Source organism: Oxyura jamaicensis, chromosome 1, assembly GCF_011077185.1.
Source record: "Oxyura jamaicensis isolate SHBP4307 breed ruddy duck chromosome 1, BPBGC_Ojam_1.0, whole genome shotgun sequence".
Lineage (NCBI taxonomy): Eukaryota > Metazoa > Chordata > Aves > Anseriformes > Anatidae > Oxyura > Oxyura jamaicensis.
In genome coordinates, this window is record NC_048893.1 from 172,982,290 (window position 1) to 173,005,694 (window position 23,405).

The following is a 23,405-nucleotide window of genomic DNA, read 5'->3' on the forward strand; positions in this document are numbered from 1 at the left end:
CAGCTGGGTGGTGAGGACACGTACTGATGGTCAGCTTGGGCATCGGGGAGCTGAGTGGGCTGCAGAGCACCCAGACATGAACCAGCTCGGACTGGAGGCAGTTTACTCATAACCCTTCCCATGTGCACACCTAAGTACATCAGCAGGTACCTCGCTGATATTGCCCTGTACAGGACTGCAGCACTCTCGATGCAGGATCTGTGAATGCTGCAGGATCCACGAGCTGCTTCTCTGGGACAGCGAGGCAGCTAAAACCAGACAGACCTGTAGTGACATCAATAGGAGCGAATCTTCTGGGGAGCCTGCAACTTGCTACGTTCTTTCTTTTTTAGTAAGGAGGCAGTTTTTCACAACTCACAAGGCTGGTCAGCTCTGCTGTCAGAGAACTTCCATGCCCGTTTCAAGACTATGGACACCTCAGGATGCCAAACATCTAAAACCAGGTACTGCGATAGTGAGATCTGCAGGGCTGGTGTCCCTTTTGCATGAGGTGCACCTCTGTAACATGCTGTGCTGAGATGCAGATCCACAGGACTTCTTCAGCTTATCTGACAGTTCCTTGCTAAAAGGGGAGCAGCATTTTGGCTTCTCTCTGCTGTGCTCTTCCTCCAGTCTCTCTCCCTGCACTTGCTGTTCACTTCTGTGAATGGAATCGAATCAACAGCTTGTCAGGGACCTAATCCAGCAAATGTGGGCTGGTTGTCTAGCAATAACGTGTAGATAGACAGTGAAAAGATGGTAATGTCTAATCAAATATTTGAGGAGCAGCCCACATGGAGGTGAACCAGGATATGAATATTTTCTTCTTCCATTCAGGGAAGGTACAAATTCCTCTCCCTCACCTCCAAACATAGAAAGTGTTTTTTTTTTTTTTTTTTTTTTTTTGGAGGAAACCATGCTCCTCCTGGGATTGTTCCGACAGAGCCCTGGCTGTGGCCATGCACGGCTCTTCCTGAGGGACAATATCACAATGCTCCCACCACCGAGGGGCAGGAGGTACCGGGGAAATGGCAGCAACAAAGAACTGATCAAAAGAAAGCTAACTCTGTGTACATCTGCTTATTATTAGACAATACCTCATCAGCGTTGTCCACCTTGACAGAAACCCTGAGGAATGAGGACCGCAGTGCCTGGTGGCCTTGCTGGCCATGACCCACCATAACACAAGTTGGCTGAGATTTGGCTACTTGTTTTCTCCTTCTCTTTCCCTCTGTTGTCTCTTTGTATATGGTGAGGGTTATAAGCTGTCTCTACACAACAAGAAATTCATGTCTGTGTCAAGTCCTAAGCCAAATACAACGCTATGGAAATTGTAGTACGTACTCGGGTTTGTATGTGCTCTCGGAGGTGTGCTTTAAGGAAGACTCACGGCCTAAGTAATGTAACGCATCCAAGGCACACAGTTTTCAATAGCACAGTGGGATAAACATGGATGCACGGAGCTGGGTTTTTAAGTGTCTACAGCGGCAAAGCCTGTGTTTTGCAGTGGCATTTTATTTCTGTTATTTCTTAGTGTCCTTTTGTGTGAGTGCTGACTTTAGTTGTGATGCAAATCCTCTGCTGTAGAAATATAACTAATAAATGGGTGCTGGGCAGCACGGAGCAGGCGGTTTTGAAAGCCTGTTATTTATGAAATAAAAGTTGAAAATAGAAAATGAGCATATGGAAGAAGTTGCTGTCACAGATCACCCCCCCGGCTGAGAGAATTAGAGCATGGTTTACTTAACTTTCATTTGTGAGGAAGACAGGTTGCTGCTATAGTTTGTCAGAAAAATTATTTGAGGCTGAGAAAAATGGAAAGAACCCAAGGCTTTTAAGAATTATTCTTAAACTGAATGCAGTTGTCTCAGAGGAAAGAGCTGGATGTGGTAGTGGTCACTGCCTGTAACGCCAATCCTTTTATTCCCATCTACACAACCCCCTGTGCGCTCCTAACAAGAGAGGCTCCAATGTACTAAAGCATGGTTATTTCCCAACCATAAATATGCAAATCCCTACCCCTTAAAGGGGGTGATTTACTGGCTAACCAAAGCTCCAGGATTACTGCTTTTGTTCCACATTTGTATGGTGACTGACTCAATGGGGTCCCAGCCCATGATTGACACTACAGCAAGACAAATAAATGAAGAGCTGCGTTTCTGTCCTTACATATGCAGCCACATGCCTTCAGCAAACAAGTGGCCTTGGCTTCTCCTTCTACCTCCTACTGCCTTAATGCCAGCAGAGCATGGAAAGGGGGGTAAAACTTGATTTTTCTCAGCCTGCTTCAGTAGGATAGATGGGAACAACAGCCTACATCCCCTGTCATTCCTGTTTTCCCTGGTTCTTATGACCGTAGTGGTCTGAGTTACCTTGAGATTGGTTCAATACAAGAGAAAGATGCTTCTGGGCCATGGAAAAGCCAAAGATCTGACTAGTTAGACGTGGGCAAGTAAGATAGACAAAATAGAAACCCATGTAGATGTAAAACAAAACAAACAAAACAAAAAGGGTAATTTTTGGTCAGAGCAAATGGCATTGGTGCAAAATACATCTGCCTGAAAATTTCACTGCCTTTTTTTTTTTTTTTTTTTTTTTTACTTACAGAGGAGATGAATTAGGAGAGATGTTTCATATGAGCTCACTTATATGTTTCAGTTCACAAGGCTTAAAATTTGTTTCCAGAGTGATTAGTGTGTTAGACATTTTTCATGCAATACAAGACTTAAAGCTTAAATTCCAATTTGTTTCTTGCATTTATCTATCTGCTGTTGAGTCAACATTCCTTCTTCTCTAGACAAAGATACAAATATATATATATATATATAAAATAGCACAGCATCCAGCAATCTGAACTCCTCAATTTCTCAACAATTCAGAGCGAAACCGCATGGAAAACAAGACATACTATTTGAAATTCATATTGGAAATGGTACAAATGTCTTGATGGAATGATAGTCATGAAAAATTTCAAAGCAAAACTGGCAGAAAGGTAAAGGACTCAGCTTCTCCACCCAGTTCATGGTCCAGCACATTAACCTACACAAACCTCTTTCTTTCAGTCAGTCTCGTGCATAATTTTGTGTGCAATCTGCCCATGCAGAGGACACACACACAGCCTTGCTCTCCTGAAAATAAGAAGAGTCAAAAGGAGGCAATTCATGGAATCACAGAATTGTTTAGGTTGGAAGAGACCTCTGGAGATCATCAATTTCTTCACATTCAGTTGTTTTTTTTGGCTTTTTGACCACCTTTCTCAGTTTGGTTACTGGTTGCTCCTTTGTACTGGCAGGGAAAAATCTCCCAGACAGCATCCATCCCCCTGCATCAAGATTCAGCAACACTGGCACAGCTTACAAGCAGTTTGGTTTGGTTTGTGCTATCTGAAGCTATCCTAACTTCTTATACTTCTCTGCTGCCACCATAGCATTATCTACTGTCTAGATACTTTGTGGTCTGTTTGCAGGATACTGCCTTTTTTTTTCTTTTTTTCTTTTTGTACTAACAAAAGGAAAACGAGCATCACTGGGAAAACCTGGCAACTGATGAGGAAAAGAAGAAAAAACTTGCCATGCAGTTTAATATTGGAAGTGTTTCTGCAAGTATAACCAGGAATTAGGTTGTCACCAGTTGCCTCTTTTGACCCAAGCAGATCAAATCTATATTAAGTTACATCAATCTGAAGAAGAAATAGAGGTGATGCTAGAAACCTTCAACAGTTCTGCAACACAAACATGCAGAGATTACTTTCATGAGCACAGAGGAATTAAACAAGTGAAAAACATCTCCCAGTTTCCAGGTCCAAGCTTTTGGTTGGGACTTGTATCTTTCCTGTAGAGTCCGAGTACGTTCGGGCCAGTCTTCTGGTTAAGTTTCCTCTGAAAGAGAAATTTCATGCACAAGAAAAATGTTTAGAAGGTGAAATCACAAGAAGGCAATTGAAGGCAATAACAGATCTGCATCAAAATTACTATTGCTCCAAGTGGGATTGATAATAAGAATACCTTTCATTAAGTGACTCTATTCCTTTCATCTTCTCTCACAAAGGCAGCAAACTGAATCTGGTCAAACTATGAAACTTTCTTATCTCTTGTTTACTCACTGCCATCCCTCTCCTTACCTGAACTCTCCCCCCTTTCCCATGCAACACTCGGCCAAAGTCCCTTGACCCAGAACTTTCAAATTCTTGAGCAGTTTCACATATTTCTTTGCTGCAGACAGAAGCTTACACTGAACTGTTGCTTGCAGTGATTTCAGTATCAGTTGCAATCACACCAGTCGGTTTCAGTGACTTTTAACCCAACTGGAACAACAGTGACTGCTTAAATGGTTACACTTACACTGCCATAAATGTGTTTCAGAGTGAATAACTTAATTAAATATGTCCATTCAAAACTCCTTGAGCTACTGTCTCAAGTTTCTGAAAGGCAGAGGAAGAGAAAACTGGTTATATTGTGTTCCTATTTAGGACCTAATTTCACAAGCAGAACATTTATAAGCATAATGGGTTGGAGATAGGAAGTTTAGGTTTTGGCAGAATTTAGCAGCTTTGGCCAGGGTCATGGGTGTCAGTGAGGTCCATGAGTTTGCATCCACTGTGCATTAATCTGAGCAAGAGAGAAAAAGGTAAGGAACTGTGTCAGTTTGTGGTCCAGGTCCAGGTGTAAAGCCTACAAAAAAGGTTGGGAGAAGAGGAAATCCTTCACGAAATCACTGGCAAAATATATTTTTTTTTCACTTTCTCAAGACTATTTATATTGCCATGAGTCACACACACTTTCTTCTGATGCTGTCAATTGAGCTACAGGTCACAGACTCGTGTTTAGCCCAGCTGGTGGCAAATGTAGATTGTTATGCCTCTGATGGCAGTTAGGTAGCCTATGTAAAATGCATGGATGATCTCAGCCAAGTTTTAATTAGGCAGCTGTCCTCATTATGGAACAAGTTTAGCCATTTGCTATCATAGGCAATTCCAGCTGCAGCGTGAAGGATAAAATAGACTGGTGTGTTAACTGCTGGCTCACCCTACAAAGCAGCACCCCACGGGCAGGGCCGTGATGCGTGGAGCTGGGGGACAAGCTGTACCGATGATGCTCGGGTCTATTCCTGCTGCGTGGCTCAAGGAGTTAGGTTTCCCCAAGCACTGGTCCAGGTGGCAACTAAGCTTCTTGTCCTGTGACAGTTTTCATTTTTCTCCCCCACAACTGCCTAATTTTGGGTTCCCTACCTTTCCTTCAGCTACAGTTTTGGCACTGATGGGCTTCTGTTTGTCTTTCCTGGGTTTTAAACACAGTATCTACTTTAACCACTTAGTAATATTACTTTTTTGAAGAACTATTATTTCAACAGACTAAAACATCTTAGAAGACTCCTGGATATTACATATTAAAAGCTACAGGTTGCTTCCCTGGGCAAGGATCTGACACTCTAGCTTTTGTCTAAAACCAGTGAGAATGCAGGATGAAATTTCATAAAACATCTGCTTTTAATTGTGAACATGTGGCACTTCCTCAACAGGATCAATACTTTGGGGTACTCCTGATCTTTGAGGTGGTGAAAGGAAATGATTGATTAGACCAGAAGTCTTCAGCCATTTCTGACTTGCAAATCTCCCCCTTCTACAGCTCCAGTTACCAGTGGGGCTGCATATATCCTGTGAATTTTATCCTACTTGCAGTAAATTCGTCTCTCTTTCTTTCCTGTCTTACATGAATGCCTCAGAAGTTATCCATGGGTGTGTAGGTATCTCTGGGCTATGGTTTGAAAACCTTGAGGTTACTCGAGCTGCAGCACCCATGCCTGTGTAAATCAGTCCTAGGATGCTCTTCCGCAGAGCAAGACAATATTTTGTGTCCCAGATTGGTCCGTATTTCACTTAGAAGACTAGCGCCTTGTAAGCCTTGCAGCCTGGCAGCACCAGAGTACCTGCCAATGTTACAAAAGTCATTCCATGAAGAAGATTTACAGAATGGGTTTATTGGTTTAAATAGCTGTGTGGCTGGCAAGTTTGTCAGGTTAAAAATGGAATAGGAAACCACCGTCAACACTGCATCACCAGCTGAGGAGGATCTGGAGACACTCCGTCGAACGGTCAAGAAGAAATTCACTTTAAATACACCTTGGACTGCTGCCTAGAAGAAGGGAGGGATCCAGTAGCTGTGGTTTACATTACAAGCTCTGTTTCTACCAATAAACAAGAGCGGAGAGACGTGTCCATCTGCACCGTTTCAGGGCACTGCACTTAAAAGTGACTTTTTCCTTTTGCTAGATGTTGGCTGCTCCTCTTGGCATCAGTGGCAAAAATGCATCTAATTCAGCTGGAGCGTGCTGGGGCCCTTGGAGAATACTTATGGTGATGCATGGATGTATGGTCTGCAATAGAACTGGAAGGCACAAAAATCAGTCTTTATTTCCTCATGTATAAGCTCATGGCTCACGCGGAAAATTAAAATCCACCAACTGAATCTCAGCTGCATTCAGTGGAATCTCAAGTTGTTGAGGAGAAAGAAGGAGCTGCAGGATGAAACATAAACATTTAGCAGAAAAAACGAAACAACACTTGTCTATGGAATGGTAAACATGACCAACAATTTTTAAGCTCAGTATTTCTGAAGGAAACAAGATTTCCAAGAAATCTGTAAAGAAGGGAATTTTAGGGAACCATTTCTTCAGCATGCCTAGCAATTATGAATAAAACAGTAAATCTGACTGTAAATCAGTCTTTTAAAGAGACGTCCAGGGATAAACACTTGTCTCTCTACAGGGAAGCAGTTCTCTCTTCGACCCCATGCACTCTGTGCTGTTATCAGCTCTGGAGCTCACCTGACTCAGCTGAGACAATTCAACTCAGTCCAGTTAAAAATATTTTCTCTCTTACTGGATTTCTTTCTGGTGTTCTAATGTGTTGAATTGGATCAGCATAAGGGCTGAACAATAATATGGGTAGCGTCTTGGACAAGAGAGAATCGGCATTAGCTATGAGACCAGGTCCTTGTATTTTGGAGCTGTGAGTTCTACCTAGTCCAAGCCAACAGTTCTTCTTTCTCCCTTGCGTCTATTATCTTTAATCCCTCTTGTGCTCTTGGCATCATGCCCTTATATCTTCTTGTTCTCTACCTTTTAACCTTGCTTTCCCTCTATGTCACTATGGTCTTCAAAAAGGATTGTTTGTCACCACTTTTATTAGCAGAAAGAAAAACAGAGGAAGACCACAAGAAAGGAGGAAACCACAGAATAAATATCAATTGAACTTCACCACGAGAACTCCTTTTGATCCACAGCAAAAATAAATAAGTGCTTCCATATCAGCTGGTAAGGAGAGGTGAACAATTCTGCTAAGTACTGATGATTTATTGTCTGGAACATTGTTCTTTTCATTTTATGTCTTGCAGAAGCGATGACAACATGTCTGAAAATGTCGTTACTACTAAACATTAAAGAAGATTCAGAGAGAATTTTTCTTCCTTTTCGCTGTCCTCAACTCTTCTATTTTAATTGTAGATATTCTCATCAGCACACAAATATAATCATAGCTCCTGACACATGCGTGGAATAGCACCTGATGTCTGTTTTCAGTATTACTGGTTGTAACTAAATGTGACAGAGCCTTGCCCAATGGGTATTTTACAGAACTGATATTTTAGCTGCTCAGCCAGCTTTTGTTTGAAAGCAATGAGAGGCAGTGCAAAATCAACATTTGGTAGCTATGGCATGTATAAACATCATGTTAACCTGACTTCAGGACAAGTGCTAATTTCTTTCTCCTAAGATTAAGGAAACCTCTCCACTGGAGCACACCCTGTCCGGCGCAGATTGGGCTGTGGCTCCACGTGTTTAAGCAGCTCCCTGCATCTCCCCCCCCACCTGCTCCTGTCCTCAGATCACCCTCTTTGACGTACTGGCCCAGCTGCCCTGTGGCTGCGTTCACAGTTCACTTTGATCTAGCTGAGAAATAACCATGGGACAGCACAGACAGATGCCAGCACAGCGCGGGGCGGCGGGCGGGAAGTGCAGCGATGGGGAACGGGCTCCTGATGGTGGCTGAAGTGAAGCCACGGGCTCACAGTATGCTGCACAACAAGTGTAAATCAGCCAAAACACAGGATGCTGCCTCTTCATCTTGCTTGGCAGAGGACTAGCAGCCGTGGGACCAAGTTGTCGGCTGGGTGAGGATGACCCAGACTCAGTTTTATTTGTGAGATTCCCTCCTCTCTTTGCAGGTGGCTCTGATGCCCATTGTGTCCTCCATCGGCAGCCCAGCAGAGTGCCAGTGAAGGCATCTCCCCCTCCTGAATCACAAACAGCTTGGATTAGCAAACTGAATCAGCAGGGCTGGTCAAGCTTTTGGGGTGGTGAGCAGGGGAAGAGGGGCGATACTTGCCATTTGTGGCAGCAGTGAAATCTGGATGAACTGTAAAGCTTTCATGAAACCCCACAACCAGACCAGGCACCCTGGGTAGCTTGCAGGCAGGTGGTAAAGCCCTTCTGAAATCATGATGTCCATGCTACATGATGTCCATGCTAAGATGATGAGAGGACTGGAGCACCTGTTGTACGAGGATAGGCTTAAAGAACCTGGCCTGTTTAGCCTGGAAAAGAGGAGACTGAGGGGAGACCTCATCAATGTGTATAAATATTTGAGGAGGGTGTTGAGAGGATGGAGCTGGTCTCTTTTCAGTTGTGCCCAGCTACAGGATGAGAAGCAATGGGAACAAACTGAAGCTCAGGAGGTTCCAGCTCAATATGAGGGGGCACTTCTATACTGTGAGATTGACAGAGCACCGGGACAGGTTGCCCAGAGAGGTTGTGGAGTCTCCTTCTCTGGAGATATTTAAAACCTGCCTGGATGTCATCTTGTGCAATGTGCTCTAGGTGAACCTGCTCATCAGGGGGGTTGGACTGGATGATCTTCAGAGGTCCCTTTCAACCTCTGCCATTCTGCAATTCTGTGATTCTGTGCTGGGCTTGTCCTTGAAGCTCTAGGAATATAAAAAATCTTTAATGCACGTAGGAAGCTGTGTTCTTTCTCACTGCGCTCCTACAGCATCACCTGCTGGGAACCCCACAGAAACCTGTGGTAACAAACCCCCAAATATCCCCCAAAACCCGCGGGGCTGGCAGGGTTCATCCCTCCTCCCGCTCAGCCTGGGGTCAGACTCCTCCTGTGCCAGCAGGCTCCGAGGAGCACCTCCACACCGAGGAAAGGAGCCGGCTCCCTGACAGCCGGCGCTGCGCACCTGCACCGCCCGCCTCGCCCCCTCAGCGGGCAGGGCCGGGCCGCGGCCACCGCCTCCCTCCCGCCCCCTCAGCCCCCAGCCCCGGCGGCCATAAGAGGCGGCGGCGGCGGGGCCGGGCCGGCAGCGGCGGGGCGGCCGCCATGAAGTCACCTCAGGCACAGCGCCCGGCGGGCCACGGTGGGTGGCGGGGGCCGCCAGGTCTACCCTCGCAGCGCGGGGGCTCGGCGGCTCCTTCACCCGCTTCTTTCTTTCTTTCTTTCTTTCTTCCTTCCTTCCTTCCTTCAGGCTCCGGCCGTCGCCCCGCGGAGCTGCCGGAGGAGGCGGGCGGCTTGGCGGAGGCGCTGGGCGAGTTCGAGGCGGTGCTGGAGGACTTCGCCTGCCCCGCCGGCCGGCGCCGCTTTCATTACGGCGAGCACCTGGAGCGCATGAAGCGGCGGAGCAGCGCCAGCACCAGCGACCTCAGCGACTCGGAGAGTGAGTGACGGGGACAGGGAGACCCCGAGGGGGGCTGCCTGCCCCTGCCCGAGCACTGCCGCTTCTGGGGGGCACGGGGTTTATCTCTTAGGGCTTATTTTAGGGGAGAAGCGCTGGGTGTCGGTGATCCCTGGGTTGCCTCCCCCAGCGTTGCAGGGATCTGTTTGTTGCATGTCAGGAGTCAGGCAAAGGAAAAAAAACTTATTCTAGAGGCAATAAGGCTGGAAAACTTCGTGTGAAAGAAGGTCAAGCTGCCAGCTGGTAAAACGTTGAGGTATCTTACAGTCTTACAAGGAAAAAAAAAGGTGTATCTAAATAAAACAGGAATCAGTGGGGCTGTTCAGCCTGAACATCAGTGGGATGAGCAGGAACTGAAGTATGCTTTCCAGAAGTGACTGAAACTAATTCAGGCTCCCAGTTTGGTGAGCGGAGCTGTTCTTCCTCTTCTGGAGGTGACAATCCCAGGCAACTCGCATCTGAACATACTTAGCATGCACGAAGAGCATTCAGAGAGCACGGGACAGGAAAGGTGGGAAGAGGATATCAACTGGTGTCCTACTTTAAGCAAGAAAACCTACAGTGGGAGCTAAGTTTTTTTTTGTTGTTGTTGTTTTCTAGCAAACTAGAAAAGTCTTACCCATCTCAAATTCACTAGTCAGGGAGAAATTGTCAATGAGAACAGGGAAGATAGTGATAGAATCAATTGCTGCTTTGTCAGGGGTAAGTTCTGGTTAAAAACAAGCTATCCCCAGTTTTGTAGTTCCTAAACTGTTTTATCCATGCTTACCTTCATCAAACTTCCTTTGTTTTTCAGTTACTTGCAATAAAATAGCTCACTTCTGCTGTCCATCTTTTCAGTGTGCATCTTTGACTTCCTAGTGGTTAAACTGTGACAGCACAGCTTCTCAAACTTACCAGAGCTGTTTATTTCATCAAGGAGTAGGACTGATTTAATTTCAGTCACAGGCAGCTCTTTAACTGCCCCAGACTTGGATTCCTTGCCTAGCCGTGTCTTTGGATTGTGTTTGTAGTCAGTGGGGATGTGTGGATCAGGATGTTAATCCAGTGCTGCTTAATACTTGAGTGGATGAGTTGTTCCTTGCAAGTAAGTCTCCTTCTCTCCTGCTGAGGAAGCCTTAATGTATGCCTGGTCTAGGTTGAACACCATCCTTTTTTATGGCTGAGGGTGCATAAGCTGAGGCCTGCCTTCACTGAATCAAACTGGAGTATGGGAGCAGGTCTGTTAACTCAGGTCTGTTATTAACAGCAATAGTACAGCCCTAGTGTTACAATTTCTTGTGCAGTCTTTCAGTATTGTAACTTGTTATCCTATTGCATACTCTTATGGAAAATAAGAGGCCCTTAAATCAATAGCAATTATACAATGTTGGGAAAGTGAAGAAAGAAAACAACAGTATCAAGAACTTAAGCTCTATCTGTGCAAGAAGGGTGCTTGTAGTTGCACGGCATATCTGCCGTGTTCTGTGAACTTATGTCTTGAACAGTGCTTAAAAGTGCTGTTAGGATGGGGAGGAAGGGCATTTTAGGGAAGGTGTTCTTCTGACAGGGTAGAAAACCTAGTGAGAGACCACATATTTTGCCAAATTGGCAGACTAGATCTTCAGGAAGGACTGGAAAACAAAGTCCTGTCTCATAAAGCTTAACTGTTTTAGACTCAATACATTTATAGGATAGCCTGATAGACAAGGGTTGAGGACTTGTACAGAGCCATCAGGGGTCTTGAGCTAGGAACATGTCAAGCTTCCTAATGCCAGCCTGTGCTGGGGCTAGGGTTCCTCCTTTAGTGATGGGTGGCTCTGGACAAACACGAAGTCACTGACTTCTGGGTGCTAGCATACACCAGGCCAGGAGGTGCAATAAGAGACCTGTTGGGGTCCAGCTGCCTCAAGCATATGAGGATACGTTAAAGGAAACAGAAAACAAGCCAGCTTTCTCCTTTTCTCAGAAAAGGCCCAGTAAGACACTTTTTCTTAAAGGCATCATTCTGTGCAGACTACTTGTTTTGGAGCTGTAGTAGGATTGGAGAGGTATTGCAGACTTATAAAAGGAGCTCTTCATAAAACAGGCTCCAGTGGCTGATGTAATCCAGCTACACTCCATGTCCATTTTAAGAATAGGTGTAGGGAGTTTTCTATTTAGCCAGGCTCCTTCTGTTAAAACTCAAGTTTTTTTCCCTAGGGTCACCTTTCCTTTGGTCTCTATCCTTTAGGGTGAGTAGTGCTGAATAGCTGACCTCACTATTCCTGTGGTAACACTTGAGTTAAACTTCACTGCAGGATCAAGGAGAAGCTGGGCTGAAAGAGCGAGCTATTGCAACACAAATCTGCAGCAACACAGAGGTGCCAACAACATTCTCTGTAGATAGCTTGAGTTAAGATCTGGTTCACGAAGGCTCTTTGAATCTTTGCAAAATTTTCTTATCTGAAACTGAAAACTATTCCAAGCGTACTTTGTAATGTATTTACTGAACAGTTCAGACTGTCATATTTTAGCACTATACCTTGTTGTTAGGGTAATCTAATCATTTTAACTGGTGTGAAGTGGCTGAATGTTAGGCATACATATCTTTCTGCCACTCCTGTGGTGATACCTTTGATTCTAGGGAGGGACTGTATGGGGAGGTGATGTTTTAACTCTATTTCAGGGCATCTGAATCAATCTTAAATGTAACTTTCCTAGAAGCTAGTGACTGATATAAAACAGCATTATGACCATTTGATAGTAGGGTAAGGAAAGCCTTTCCTGAGACTTATGCTGTGAGGATGAGTCTACAGAAGTATTTATAAAAGGTCTGTATCACTTCAGCCAAGTTTGCAAATATTATGCAGGCGTTGTGCTTTTTGTTAGAACCTTATGTTCTTCTTGAGGAAGCTGGCACCTGAAGTACTAATTGAAATTCTTATATTATGTATTTCCTTATCTTAAGGAGAGGGGAAAAAAAAGAAGAGTACTTTGGAAAATGGACATGGTAGGACAAGATGTGGGAGAGCCAAGCACTGTTACTTAACTGAATGATCTCTGGATGAGGTCTGCCTTGGCTGTGGTTAAGTATTGTACATAACACAACGGATTCTAGATCTTACAATAAGTGTTAGCATGTGCAGATGTTCACGATGATCTTAGTGCTTGGCCCACAAGTGTTACATTAACAGCAACAGCTGATGGGGTCAGTGCTGGAAATCATGATGCAATCGGGGATTCAGTCCAGTACTCTTTCTTGAGTGAATACCAATTCTGTTTCAACTTGATGTATTCAACTGAATCAAACTGTAACAGCTTCATGCTTTGGGTTATTGATTATGCTGAAACTTGTGAACTAAAGGACCCCTTTTGCTATTTACTGCCTATGTTGGTTGTGATAAAATAGGATTTGTGTTAGAGAGTGCTGTCTTGTCAAAAATCCACTGGTGTGAATGCAACAACACTATCAAATTTACAGAGAATTTGCTACTGTGTGTTGGAATAAGCTTAGGACCCAGGGGAATGGCATGGAGCTGCTTCAGATGAGGGTCAGGCTGGGTGTTAGGAGAAGGTTTTTCACCAAGAGGCTGGTTGGGCATGGGACAGGCTCCCTAGGGCAGTGGTCACAGCACCAAGCTGTTGGAGTTCAAGAAGTTTTTGGACAACACTCTCAGTCTTTTTTTTTTTTTTTACTGCATGTCTACTCAATTCCTTCTGCTTCACAAAACATGGCAATGTCAGGACACTCTTCAAGTTTAGGCTTAGGATAAAGAACCAAAAGTGAGGCTTGATAGGAGGCTGAGAAGGGAAGCACTTTAGCATTTCTTGTGCCAAAACTATAATAACACCTGGAGGCTAATATGGTGTTGTGCGCTCTAAAATGTTTTGATTTTTAGCTACAGATGCATCTTCCTGAAACAGGTTCAGTTTCCAGTCTGCCTATTAAAAAGCATCACTTTCCTTTTGCTGATAAAGCCTGCAGTGCACCTTGATAGTCACTTGTAGCAGCATGCAAATGCTTTCTGGCAAATAACTCCTGTCTTTTATATACAACAAAAGACCATGAGCGCATCTACAAGTCTGTGTGATGGAGCAATGCCTCTGCTATGTAGAGCTGAAGCACCAGCCACTGTTTAATACTGCACCACTCATCCTCAAAAGCCAGTTTATATCTGTACTTTCTCTACATATTGTAATATAAAGACAGCAGAAATGACTTAAAGAGATGAAATAGTTTCCAAATGACTAACTAGACTGAAGTGTCAGCCTAGAGATGACTCGGCTTGGGTGGGGACAAACTTGTCTTCCAGAACACCATGAGTGACAGCAGGAAAGCGGCTGCTACCTTGCCCATTCTGAAAAAAAATAAGCCAGCAAGTTTCATACAAGAGCTCTTTCTTTGCATGGTGTATTGTTAAGCTATAAACTAATACGTCTTAAGGTATGGGTGTTAAAAGCTTACATGCTCAAAATAACTAGATAAATGCATGGGACTGAGGAGGTACATCCTCAAGGGACTATTTTATGCTAAGAAGCTACTGGTCACTTAGAAAAGATGTTGATTTGCGCATTGTTATAACCTGATGGGGTTACTTTAAATTATCTGTTTGCACCTGTGCCACTCTTAAAATCTTGTAGGCATCTCCTGTGAGAGATAGGAAGCAGAGTAGACAAGGCTTTGGTCTTGGTGACAAGTCCCAGTCTTGCATGATCAAGAGGAGAACACTTTAAGGAGATGGATTGCCTGTGCAGATTTCTAACTGTCTGTCTTGAAGATGAATGTGATACAATATTTATAAAGGGAAAAAAGAAGGAAGGCTTCACTTTATGAGAACTTTTTATTAATTCATCTGAAAAATCTTGGTTTATTAAATTACCAAGACATCTAAGAAGAAATCCCAGGGTTTCAGGTATGTGCGCTTCTTCAGTTTAGTGAGAAGTGTGCTTTTTGGTAAGATTTTCATTCTTACCTTTCCAGCATACTTGCTGTTCTACTGCCTCACGAGTAGTAAGCACGATGGGGGAGTGGGATGGTAAGCTTTGTGTATAATGAAGTTGTACTTGCACATCTGCATTTCTACCTTCCTAGATGGCTTCCTCGTAACTTGTAAATGTGTGACTAGAAATCTTTTAAATCATTAAGCCTAGACTTGTAAACAATAAGTGAGATTCTTGGGTCACCGTTGGAATTGATGGCTAGGCAAAAGACAGTAAACAATGCTGTGAAATGTGAGCATGATTGTGATCAAAATAAACCCAGTCCTTGAGGGCTGCAGCGTATTCACCACAGAGCTCATTGTGCAATGCATGTTCCTCACTCCAGGCATCAGAAATTCCAGGCTTTATTTTTATTTTCTTAGCGAGTAGCCTATGTTCTACCTGGCAATGAATTGTGCATTCTGTTTATCAGATGCTGGATGTCATTACACAGTGAACTCATGATTTGTAAAGACTGAAGTGGAATTGTAAAGCTTCTCTGAAAACTTGGAGGGTTTTCTTAAACTTAGTGAAAATTACAGCAGAAATCTTACTGACTTGGTGTCCTGAACTATGGTACTAGAAAGAATATAATACTAGGTCAGACAGATGAACTTTTCCGTTGTCTGTTTTAAAATGAAAAGTTTGAGGTTTTCCTCCTTCGGTTAATTGCTGTCCAGAACCTTTCAATTGTTCATGTAAATATAGCATGTTCCCATGGTATTGCAGTGTTTTTTTTTGTGGTTTATCTATATATTGGAACAGCAAAGGGCAATACTAACTACAGATTACGCTGCCAAAGTAAAATACACCCGTATTTATTTCAAGCCCATAATTTTGCAGCTATTGGCTTAGTTGAACTCGCGTAAATCAACTCAGCAGCTTAGCTATCAGAATTTAAGGTCTCTTCTTAAAGAGATAGTGTTATTGTGCTGACTTTTTTCTTAGAAACTGCCCCTTGTGCTTTTTTATATGCACATGGGCATGAGAACCAAAATGCAAAGCCCCAGGAAAAGAAGCAATGACTGCAAGAAACTCGCATCGCAGTGGGAGAGCAGGGGCTGGATGAGCAAGGACAGCAGCAAGAGATCCTTGGCATCAGCCTCCAGCTATTAGGTTGCAGGGGAGGTTCTATCTGCATGGCAGTGGAAATCTTCCAAAGCCGCCCCCCCCCCTTTTTTTTTTTTTGAAGGCAAATGAATGAGTCTTGGCTGTGGCGGCTGGTAGAGAGGACTGAAATGTCCTTTTCCCAGAGCTTTCTGCCCTGGAGCCACATTTGCCAAACCTGCTGTTTTTGTGCAGTGGATACTGTAAGAACTTTTTAACAGCGCATTGCTTTCATGTTTTTATTATAAACTTGATAGTTGGGCTGTATTCCTCCCATCACCGAGACTTCTGTTGCTTGTTGGCAAGTGTAAGCTAAAGTCAGTACCTAAAATCTTTGGTTTTTGAGAGATAGTGATTTTTTTTCTTGAAACAACAGGTAATATTAAAACCTATCAAAAGGTAGCTCTGTTTTATGAAAACTTTTCACCTCTTGTAATTTTTCCAGCACTGGAAGAAAAACACTAAGTACTTAAAGCAATGCTTCTGTCTTCTTTACAACAGGGCAAAGAGAAAGTATTTCCCAGGTTTGTGGAAACAAGCATGAAATAATATTTCCTGGTTTGATGTGTTGTTGTGAGGTGGGTGCTTGGTACTTCAAAGTGCTTATAGAAGGACTGTAGGGAAAAGCTACAAAAAGAATCAAGGGTGACTGCTAATTCAGGTGTGTGAATGGATGTGAATAAGACTTCTATCACAGAATCATAGGTTGGAAGAGACCTCCAAGATCACCGAGTCCAACCTCTGACCTAACCCTAACAAGTCCTCCACTAAACCATATCCCTAAGCTCTGCATCCAAATCTTTTCTAAAGACCTCCAGGGATGGTGACTCAACCACTCCCCTGGGCAGCCTATTCCAGTGACTAACAACCCTTTCAGTAAAGAAGTTCTTCCTAACATCCAACCTAAGCCTTCCCTGGTGCAACTTTAAGTGGCTGATTAACCTTCTGTAAGGTGAGTTGCCTTCAAGTATTCACAAAAAAAAAAAAAAACAAAACACTTTTATTCTAGCTATATGTAAGAGCAACTGGAGCTTTGGATGGCGTGCATGAGGCTTGTAATACAGATTTCCAGCACCACTACATCTGTCTGGGTGCTACTAGCACAGACTGCACATTAAAAGCAGACTCAGCTTTATAGCCAGTGTTCTCTGCCTTATTTCTTATTCATTCACATAACTCTAAAACCTTTAAAAATACTAAATTATTTGAGAGCTCATGCTTTTCCCAACTGTGCTACCTCAGACATATGTTTCAGCTTCTGTCTGTTCTTTCAGTGGGTTGTGCTCTTGGCTGCTGCCCTGTTGATGTGAGGTGTTGAGTTATTTGGCTTATTCATAATGATAGGGATTTTGCCCTGATCAGTTGAAACTTTCCATTCTGAGTCCTTGTTCACTAGGGTTTGCATCTTGGCTACAAACATGTGGTTTTAGTTGAAAGCTGCTCCATGAGCTGAGTTCAGGAAGAAATTTGTCATACCTTTAACTATTACTTTGAGACCACTAATGTGCTAGGATTCATGTTCATTGTATGGTGCTGGTCAGATAATGTTGCGGAGCAGTGTTGGCTCTCCTCTCTCCCTTAGATGTGTTAGGTTTTGATCTTTTTAGGAGCTGCTTCTAAAATATTTCTTAGTCTTGTGTTTGAAACTTTCTTGTAGTTCTGCTTTGTATTCCCCAAATCTGTCTGAAATTTCTGAGTAGGTTGGGTTTGATCTGCTCAGGCTTAGAGAGGCCAACAAACACTTAAGAATGAAGGTATTTCACAATGAAAACCTAGTGTGAAGAAGCACCCCGCTTCTTCTGAACAAGAAATACCAGCCAGCATGTGATCTGGCCAAGCAGAGTTCCCAGGCATCGATGTCACCTCACTGCTCATGTTTGCACATTGCACGTGGGTAGCATTTGCTGGAGAAGGAGCTGAGCTGATTGCAGGGAAACTGTGCAAGATCTGGTACTGCGATGGGTCAGTGTACATGAAAGAGGGAAATTGCCCAGGGTGAAGCTTCTTGAAGACCTTGGCAAGGAGAGCTGTGGTCCTGCTGTGTCTTGCTAATGCAGCAGGGCTGCCTTCATTTAACCAGGGCAGTCATCTCCTGGCACAGCAAACAGGACAGATGTCCAAAAAATCTCACTTGGATGACCCTGATGGTGCAGCATAACAGCCTCTTGGCCAGGCTTCTGAAGACAAATGCCTACAGTTGCTGCAGGTAGGCAAATCGCTGGCTTCAGTGGCAATCATCACCCTGTATGACACAAACTTATATGCTAGGAAATGTGCCAAATAGAGACCATTGCCACAGTCACATCACAATTATTTCTTTTTGTAGAGCTACAATTTTCAGAAGTTTTCAGCTCAAAACTGCAGGAACTACCAATTCTGGTCTCTAACACCATGGCAATTCCTCCTTCCAGTGAAAGCATGACTAATGCTTTGTGTGAGCTGCACACCATGGCACCATTCTTACAAAAAGAGGAAAGATAGCACTTGGTATTTGTGAAGCTTAAGGCCTGCCCTAAAACCCAGGAACATCAGAATGATACTGGAACCTTTCCCATCGCTTTTCATGGCATGTAAAGCTTCATTTAAAAGACAATCTAAAATAAGATTGCAGAACATCTTCTGTACAGGTTTACTGCTTCATGAACTCGAGAGTTAAGCAGAAAGGCATTTCTGTTCTCAACTAGGCACTGCTTTTTGCTGTATGTCATTGCCACAGCGATGGCAAACTATGTAATTATGCTTTATAGAAAAGTACTTCTGAGGGACTGCTCTTGTCCTAGAGCTCTTATGTTTGTTTTTCTAAATAGTTGAAAATTTCAAGTAACTGAAATCTCCCGGAACACTGTAAATCCTACAGGCCATACTGGATTCAGCTTAGTGGTTGTGGGATAATTGTGGTTCCTGTAATATTTCCCAGCTGATGCTGACTGCGGGGAAAGCTGACACTTTGTTCTAGGAGGTGAGATTGGGCCTAGGACTAGGAACTGTTTAACAGCAGGCGTGGAAGCAACAACTTTCAAACACTAGATAATTGATATGTTTCTCTAGCTTTAAAGTCTATAAACTTGAGTTCTGCAGACTCTGGAGCCTGTATCAGAAATATCCCATTTCTCTCTTTAGTTCTCTTGCAAAATTTAAGAAGGTGGTGTCCTTAACTTGCCTTGTCACTCTTTAACAGGTGCAGACTCACTCTACAGGAACAGTCTCAGCCTCAGCGATGAAAAGCTTAACTCTCCAACTGTGTCTACTCCAAGTTTACCATCTCCATCAGTAACTCCATGTAAAGGTAAACTTAATTCTAATTGTTAACACTTCTGAATTCCCAGCTTATATAGGGTTCTTCCTTTGGGCAAGGATTTGTACAAGTGCATGGACTCTCGTCTTTTGAATGACTACAAAACTAAGGATCACTGTTAAGCACACGATGGGTGCAAGTATTATTGCTGTTTTTGATCATTGCTGCATCCCCACTTCACATGTTATCCGGCAACTCTTCTGGTTTTGAATGACCCAGCTAAAGAAAGAATTCTTTTGGTTGATCAAAATCTGGGGTACTATTCAAAGAATATTCACTTCAGAATTAACTGAGGTCTAACTCGAGCAACTAAGTAGCCTAAATGTTCCAGCTATGCGGAGGAATGCTTGGCCTGAATGGAGGGGTGCAATGTGTGACTTCAAAAGCCTTTCAGGTTGAAATGATTATTCAGATCCATGTAGACCTTGTGCTGCTGATTCAACCCAAGCAGTAGTAATTCCTTCCTCCTTTGTAGCTATAGGGTTTCAGAGCAGTTTGTCTTGCAGTTGATCTAATTCACCAGAAGGTTTTTCATACAGGTAACTTAAATTAAGCCTGGACTAGAAATGCCAATAAATGCAGCAAAGCAACAAACACATGGGCTACACAATGCTGTTGTAAGTCATGTTCCCATATGCATGCTCAAGAGTTTTTCACTTTCATGTGTTTTACGCGTTGACCAGTCACAAATAAAATGTTCTCACTGATTACCATGTTACCAGGGAGAAGTGAGTCATAGTTAATAAGAAGCAAGGGGTTAAAAAAAGTCTCAGTTAAACTGGTACTATTAAGTTAATGCTTGGCCAAGAGTTGGACTAAAGGTCAAGATCTTCCTGATGAGAAGATAGAAATAGCTAGATCCAGCTTGGAATAGACCCCAGGAGTGAGATATGGAAGCCACTTGACATAAAAACTAGATTGGATGGAGCCAGTGGAATTCTCAGGAGTGGAAACTTAAGTGCATGTTTAGACTTTAAATCTGTAACATGTGGATCAAGATCAAAGGATCTAACATCTCAGCCACTGATACTGATGTGACTTAAGAGGTTTAGATTTGGGCAGGGCTGGGAGCTAGTTTGATGGGATTTGGCTAGGGCCATGAAAGCAATATCTGAATACATACAGTAAGGAAGAATCCTACAGTAGCAAGGATGTGGCTGAGTTGACCTTTTGCCCCACTTCAACTTCTCCTTTTAAAGGAAGCTAAAATTTTTTATCTATATATTTGACAAAAGCAAAGCACGCTCTTGTTTAGCCATTTACTATTTTCTAAGAATGCGTCTGGACTGCAGCAATCCTGTTGAACTTCTCAGAAAATAATCTGGAGCAGTTTTTGTTATTGCTGAAAATGATCTGGGGAGTTGTGTGGTTCTTCCAGTTTATTTTTGGTCAGACAGAAGTGTCATCTCTAAGTATCACTGACTGTCTCTTCCTAATTTGCAGCAAAGCTTGGAGATACAAAGGAACTGGAAGAATTCATTGCTGATCTTGACAGGACACTAGCAAGTAAGTAGATTTTGAAGACTGCTTGCTTGCTGCTGTTGCAGAGTGACGAAAGTAAATGTATTCGTGGGGTGGGGGGGAGAGGCTAGAAATAGTTTTATATAATGTAGTTTTTTTTAGTTTGCATCCTTGTTAAGAAAGTAAGGCAGAGACCAGAGTTCAGTCTATTCTAATGTTCAAGGCATGCAGTTTATCTGACTTGACAAAGGCTGCACTCCCATGTACCTCTGTCCCCATCTGAGGCTGCTGCAGTTCATTTCTTCTTGTAAGATACTTCTTTAAATCCTTAAAACTGCTAAGATAGGAGTTTGTGCTTCCTAGTTATAAGGCTAAGTGACTGGAGGAATATCTGTAGCTGAGGAATGCTGCTTCTGTCACACATTGCTTTGTGGAAAAAGTCGATATCCACATTTATTGCCTTAGATTAAATGTTAAGCTTCTGTTTGATCTTATTTTTACCAGGAATGGAATTCAACAATCACTTCCTCTGTCACTGTCTGGAAATCGTATTTTCCAGTTATTCTACTGGGTTCTCCATTATGATTTGGGGTGGAGGGATGGAGAACAAAACCTCTAACACCTTCCCCATGCTATTTTCTGCCTATTCTTCTACTTCCTGCCCTATTTGTCTAGGGCATGATTTTTTTTTTTGTGGAACCAGACTATAGAACCCAAAAGAACAACTCTTCATAGGACTAGACTGAAACAGCAGTATGTTTAAAAAAAAAAAAAAAACAAACACAACAAACAAAAACCTATGAACTGAGCTTCTTGTATTCATTAGGTAACTTCCCTTCCCTGTAATTCTTGAAGCCTTGGCCATCTGCCTTGGATTTAACTCAAGACAGCTGCCCTTCTGAGCTTCCTACTTTCCTGTTCTCTTTTTCTTATTCTTGAATAAGAGAAGTGAAACCAGGATTAAGATATTTCTGGTTTCCTGACTTCTGTCCTGGATGCATGCCCGAGCTATCTGTCCTTACCACTTCAACTTAATTGACTGATTTTTTTTTTCTGAAAAACTTGAGTTTGAAGATTTACACAGAACAAAGAAGAATCCCCAAATCAGCAAGTACTTACTTTGCTGCACCTCACACAGCTGTGGTGCAGCAGGTCTTAAGGGGCTGCCCTTAATATTGGTTTCATTGTCCACTTGCAAGGAGCATCTAAAGTGAGGGCAAGTTCTGCTACCTGCCATGGTGTTTTTACCAGCTATTCAAACCTTTGGTTATCTCGGCAGAGTCCCATTTATAGTGACACTTGTTTTAGTGATACACTATCATATGCTGAAGTTCTGGAAAAGTTTAATTTCCACGTGCTATTTAATGTCACATTTTTGAGTAGTTATTGTATTTAGATGCTTGAGGTTGCACAGGCCTTTGTGCAGATGCCTTTAGAAGCATAATAAATTTGTTGCCTTAAATTGTTGTGTGTTAACCTTTTAGCTCATGCTTTAAAAAAAGGCGTAGTTGCTGCCTGTTAGGCAGCTAGTGATCTTATTAAATACAGAATTTACTGCTCTTGTTTTGTATTTTCAGGTATGTGAGATGAATCTCTATCGTTATCTGCCAATGAATGTCATCTGAAGGATAAGTGACATCAGTTGCTGAAAACTGCTGCCCTCGTCTGATAAATCTGTTACCCAAGATACTCATCGTCTGAACATAACCTTTGTAAACTTGTACAAGTATTTAACTGGCAAACATCAGTGTTGTCACTTTGCAGCAGGTGGAATTGTGTAACTTAAATGTTACAGCTGTATTTTGCTTTAAAATATAGCTTAAATTTTAATTTAAAATTGCTTTTATGAAAATATATTTGTAATTTTATATAGTTGAGAATGTTTAATGCTTTTTTTCCATTTATAATATATTTTTGTATACAAATAAACCCTAAACTGGAATCCAGATGTCTGAAACTTTCCTGTGAACTATGAAATAGGAGCACAAATTAAGCTCTTACTGAAAACAATATCAAGCTTGAAAATACCCTGTTTTTCCTGTTAGGCAAAATGTATTGAAGTGGTCTTTGTAGGGGACTTCTTCTTGCTCTCTTCAATTTGCTTGAGTGAGAATATTTTGTTGAAAGTAACATGGTCTGTAAAATAAAATTAGTTAGATGTTTGTTTATATTAAAGGAAGTCTGAAATAACACTGACAGTAGAGCTTGGAACAATAGCATCTACTTGAAATGCAGTCTGAAAGAAAACTTTAAAATCACACATTTCAGAGTAGGTACTACTTGGGAGGTCAGGTATTTAAGCTCAAAAGTTTATGGAGATGCTGTAGCATCAAGAAAATATTTAATTGTCTGAATGTCTTTGAAACCAGACCCTTGGGTCCAGAACAGTCTTCCCTTTAAAAGGACTGTCTAGCCATCCATGTGCTGGAAGAGTGGAAGGTAAATCTATGTGTTTATTTTTTTGGTGAGGAACCTGATTCTTTCCATGTGCATTAAGCACCGGAGATGTCAGTGTGAGCTCTCCCCCAGCTCCTGTAGGCATTATGTGCAGCTCTGCTGTCTAAGCTGCTCATGTGATTGCCCTCTAATCCATTCAGGCAAAGTGAGCTGGACTTGTTTAAGCTGCAGGTCTTATTTTGACCGAAGGAGGTTAGTGAGCAGTCACAGAAGTGGTTCAAATATTGTGCCTATTGGATCTGTTATCTTCAAGTGTAGCTGTGCCTGGAGAAGAATGTGTCTGCACCGAGGGCACTGTGACCAGCCTGTTGCTCAGGAACCTGGGAAGATGGATTTGGACTTATCTTCTGCAGCACACAGAAAGAACAATCTACTGCATATTTGAAAATTGGAGCGTCACGAACAAATTAATCTCTGCATATTTTCAAAACAAAGTT

General features: G+C 42.7%; 1 protein-coding gene across 1 annotated transcript; it reads left to right on the forward strand.

The window, feature by feature from the left end:
* The first annotated feature begins 9,340 nt into the window (after positions 1-9,340).
* RGCC (regulator of cell cycle) lies at positions 9,341-22,521 on the forward strand. The gene is made up of 5 exons (XM_035322125.1): positions 9,341-9,392; positions 9,501-9,689; positions 18,934-19,041; positions 20,494-20,556; positions 22,089-22,521. The coding sequence occupies exons 1-5, from the start codon at positions 9,356-9,358 to the stop codon at positions 22,094-22,096; spliced, it is 405 nt and encodes a 134-aa protein (XP_035178016.1). The 5' UTR covers positions 9,341-9,355; the 3' UTR covers positions 22,097-22,521.
* Positions 22,522-23,405: the final 884 nt, after the last annotated feature.

What these genes read in the sequence shown, in the direction of transcription:
- RGCC (XM_035322125.1), top strand. Translation starts at nt 9,356, where the DNA reads ATGAAGTCACCTCAGGCACAGCGCCCGGCGGGCCACG. An exon ending in CGACCTCAGCGACTCGGAGA is followed by an intron (nt 9,690 to 18,933) that starts GTGAGTGACGGG and finishes ACTCTTTAACAG; the next exon opens with GTGCAGACTCACTCTACAGG. An exon ending in ATCAGTAACTCCATGTAAAG is followed by an intron (nt 19,042 to 20,493) that starts GTAAACTTAATT and finishes CCTAATTTGCAG; the next exon opens with CAAAGCTTGGAGATACAAAG.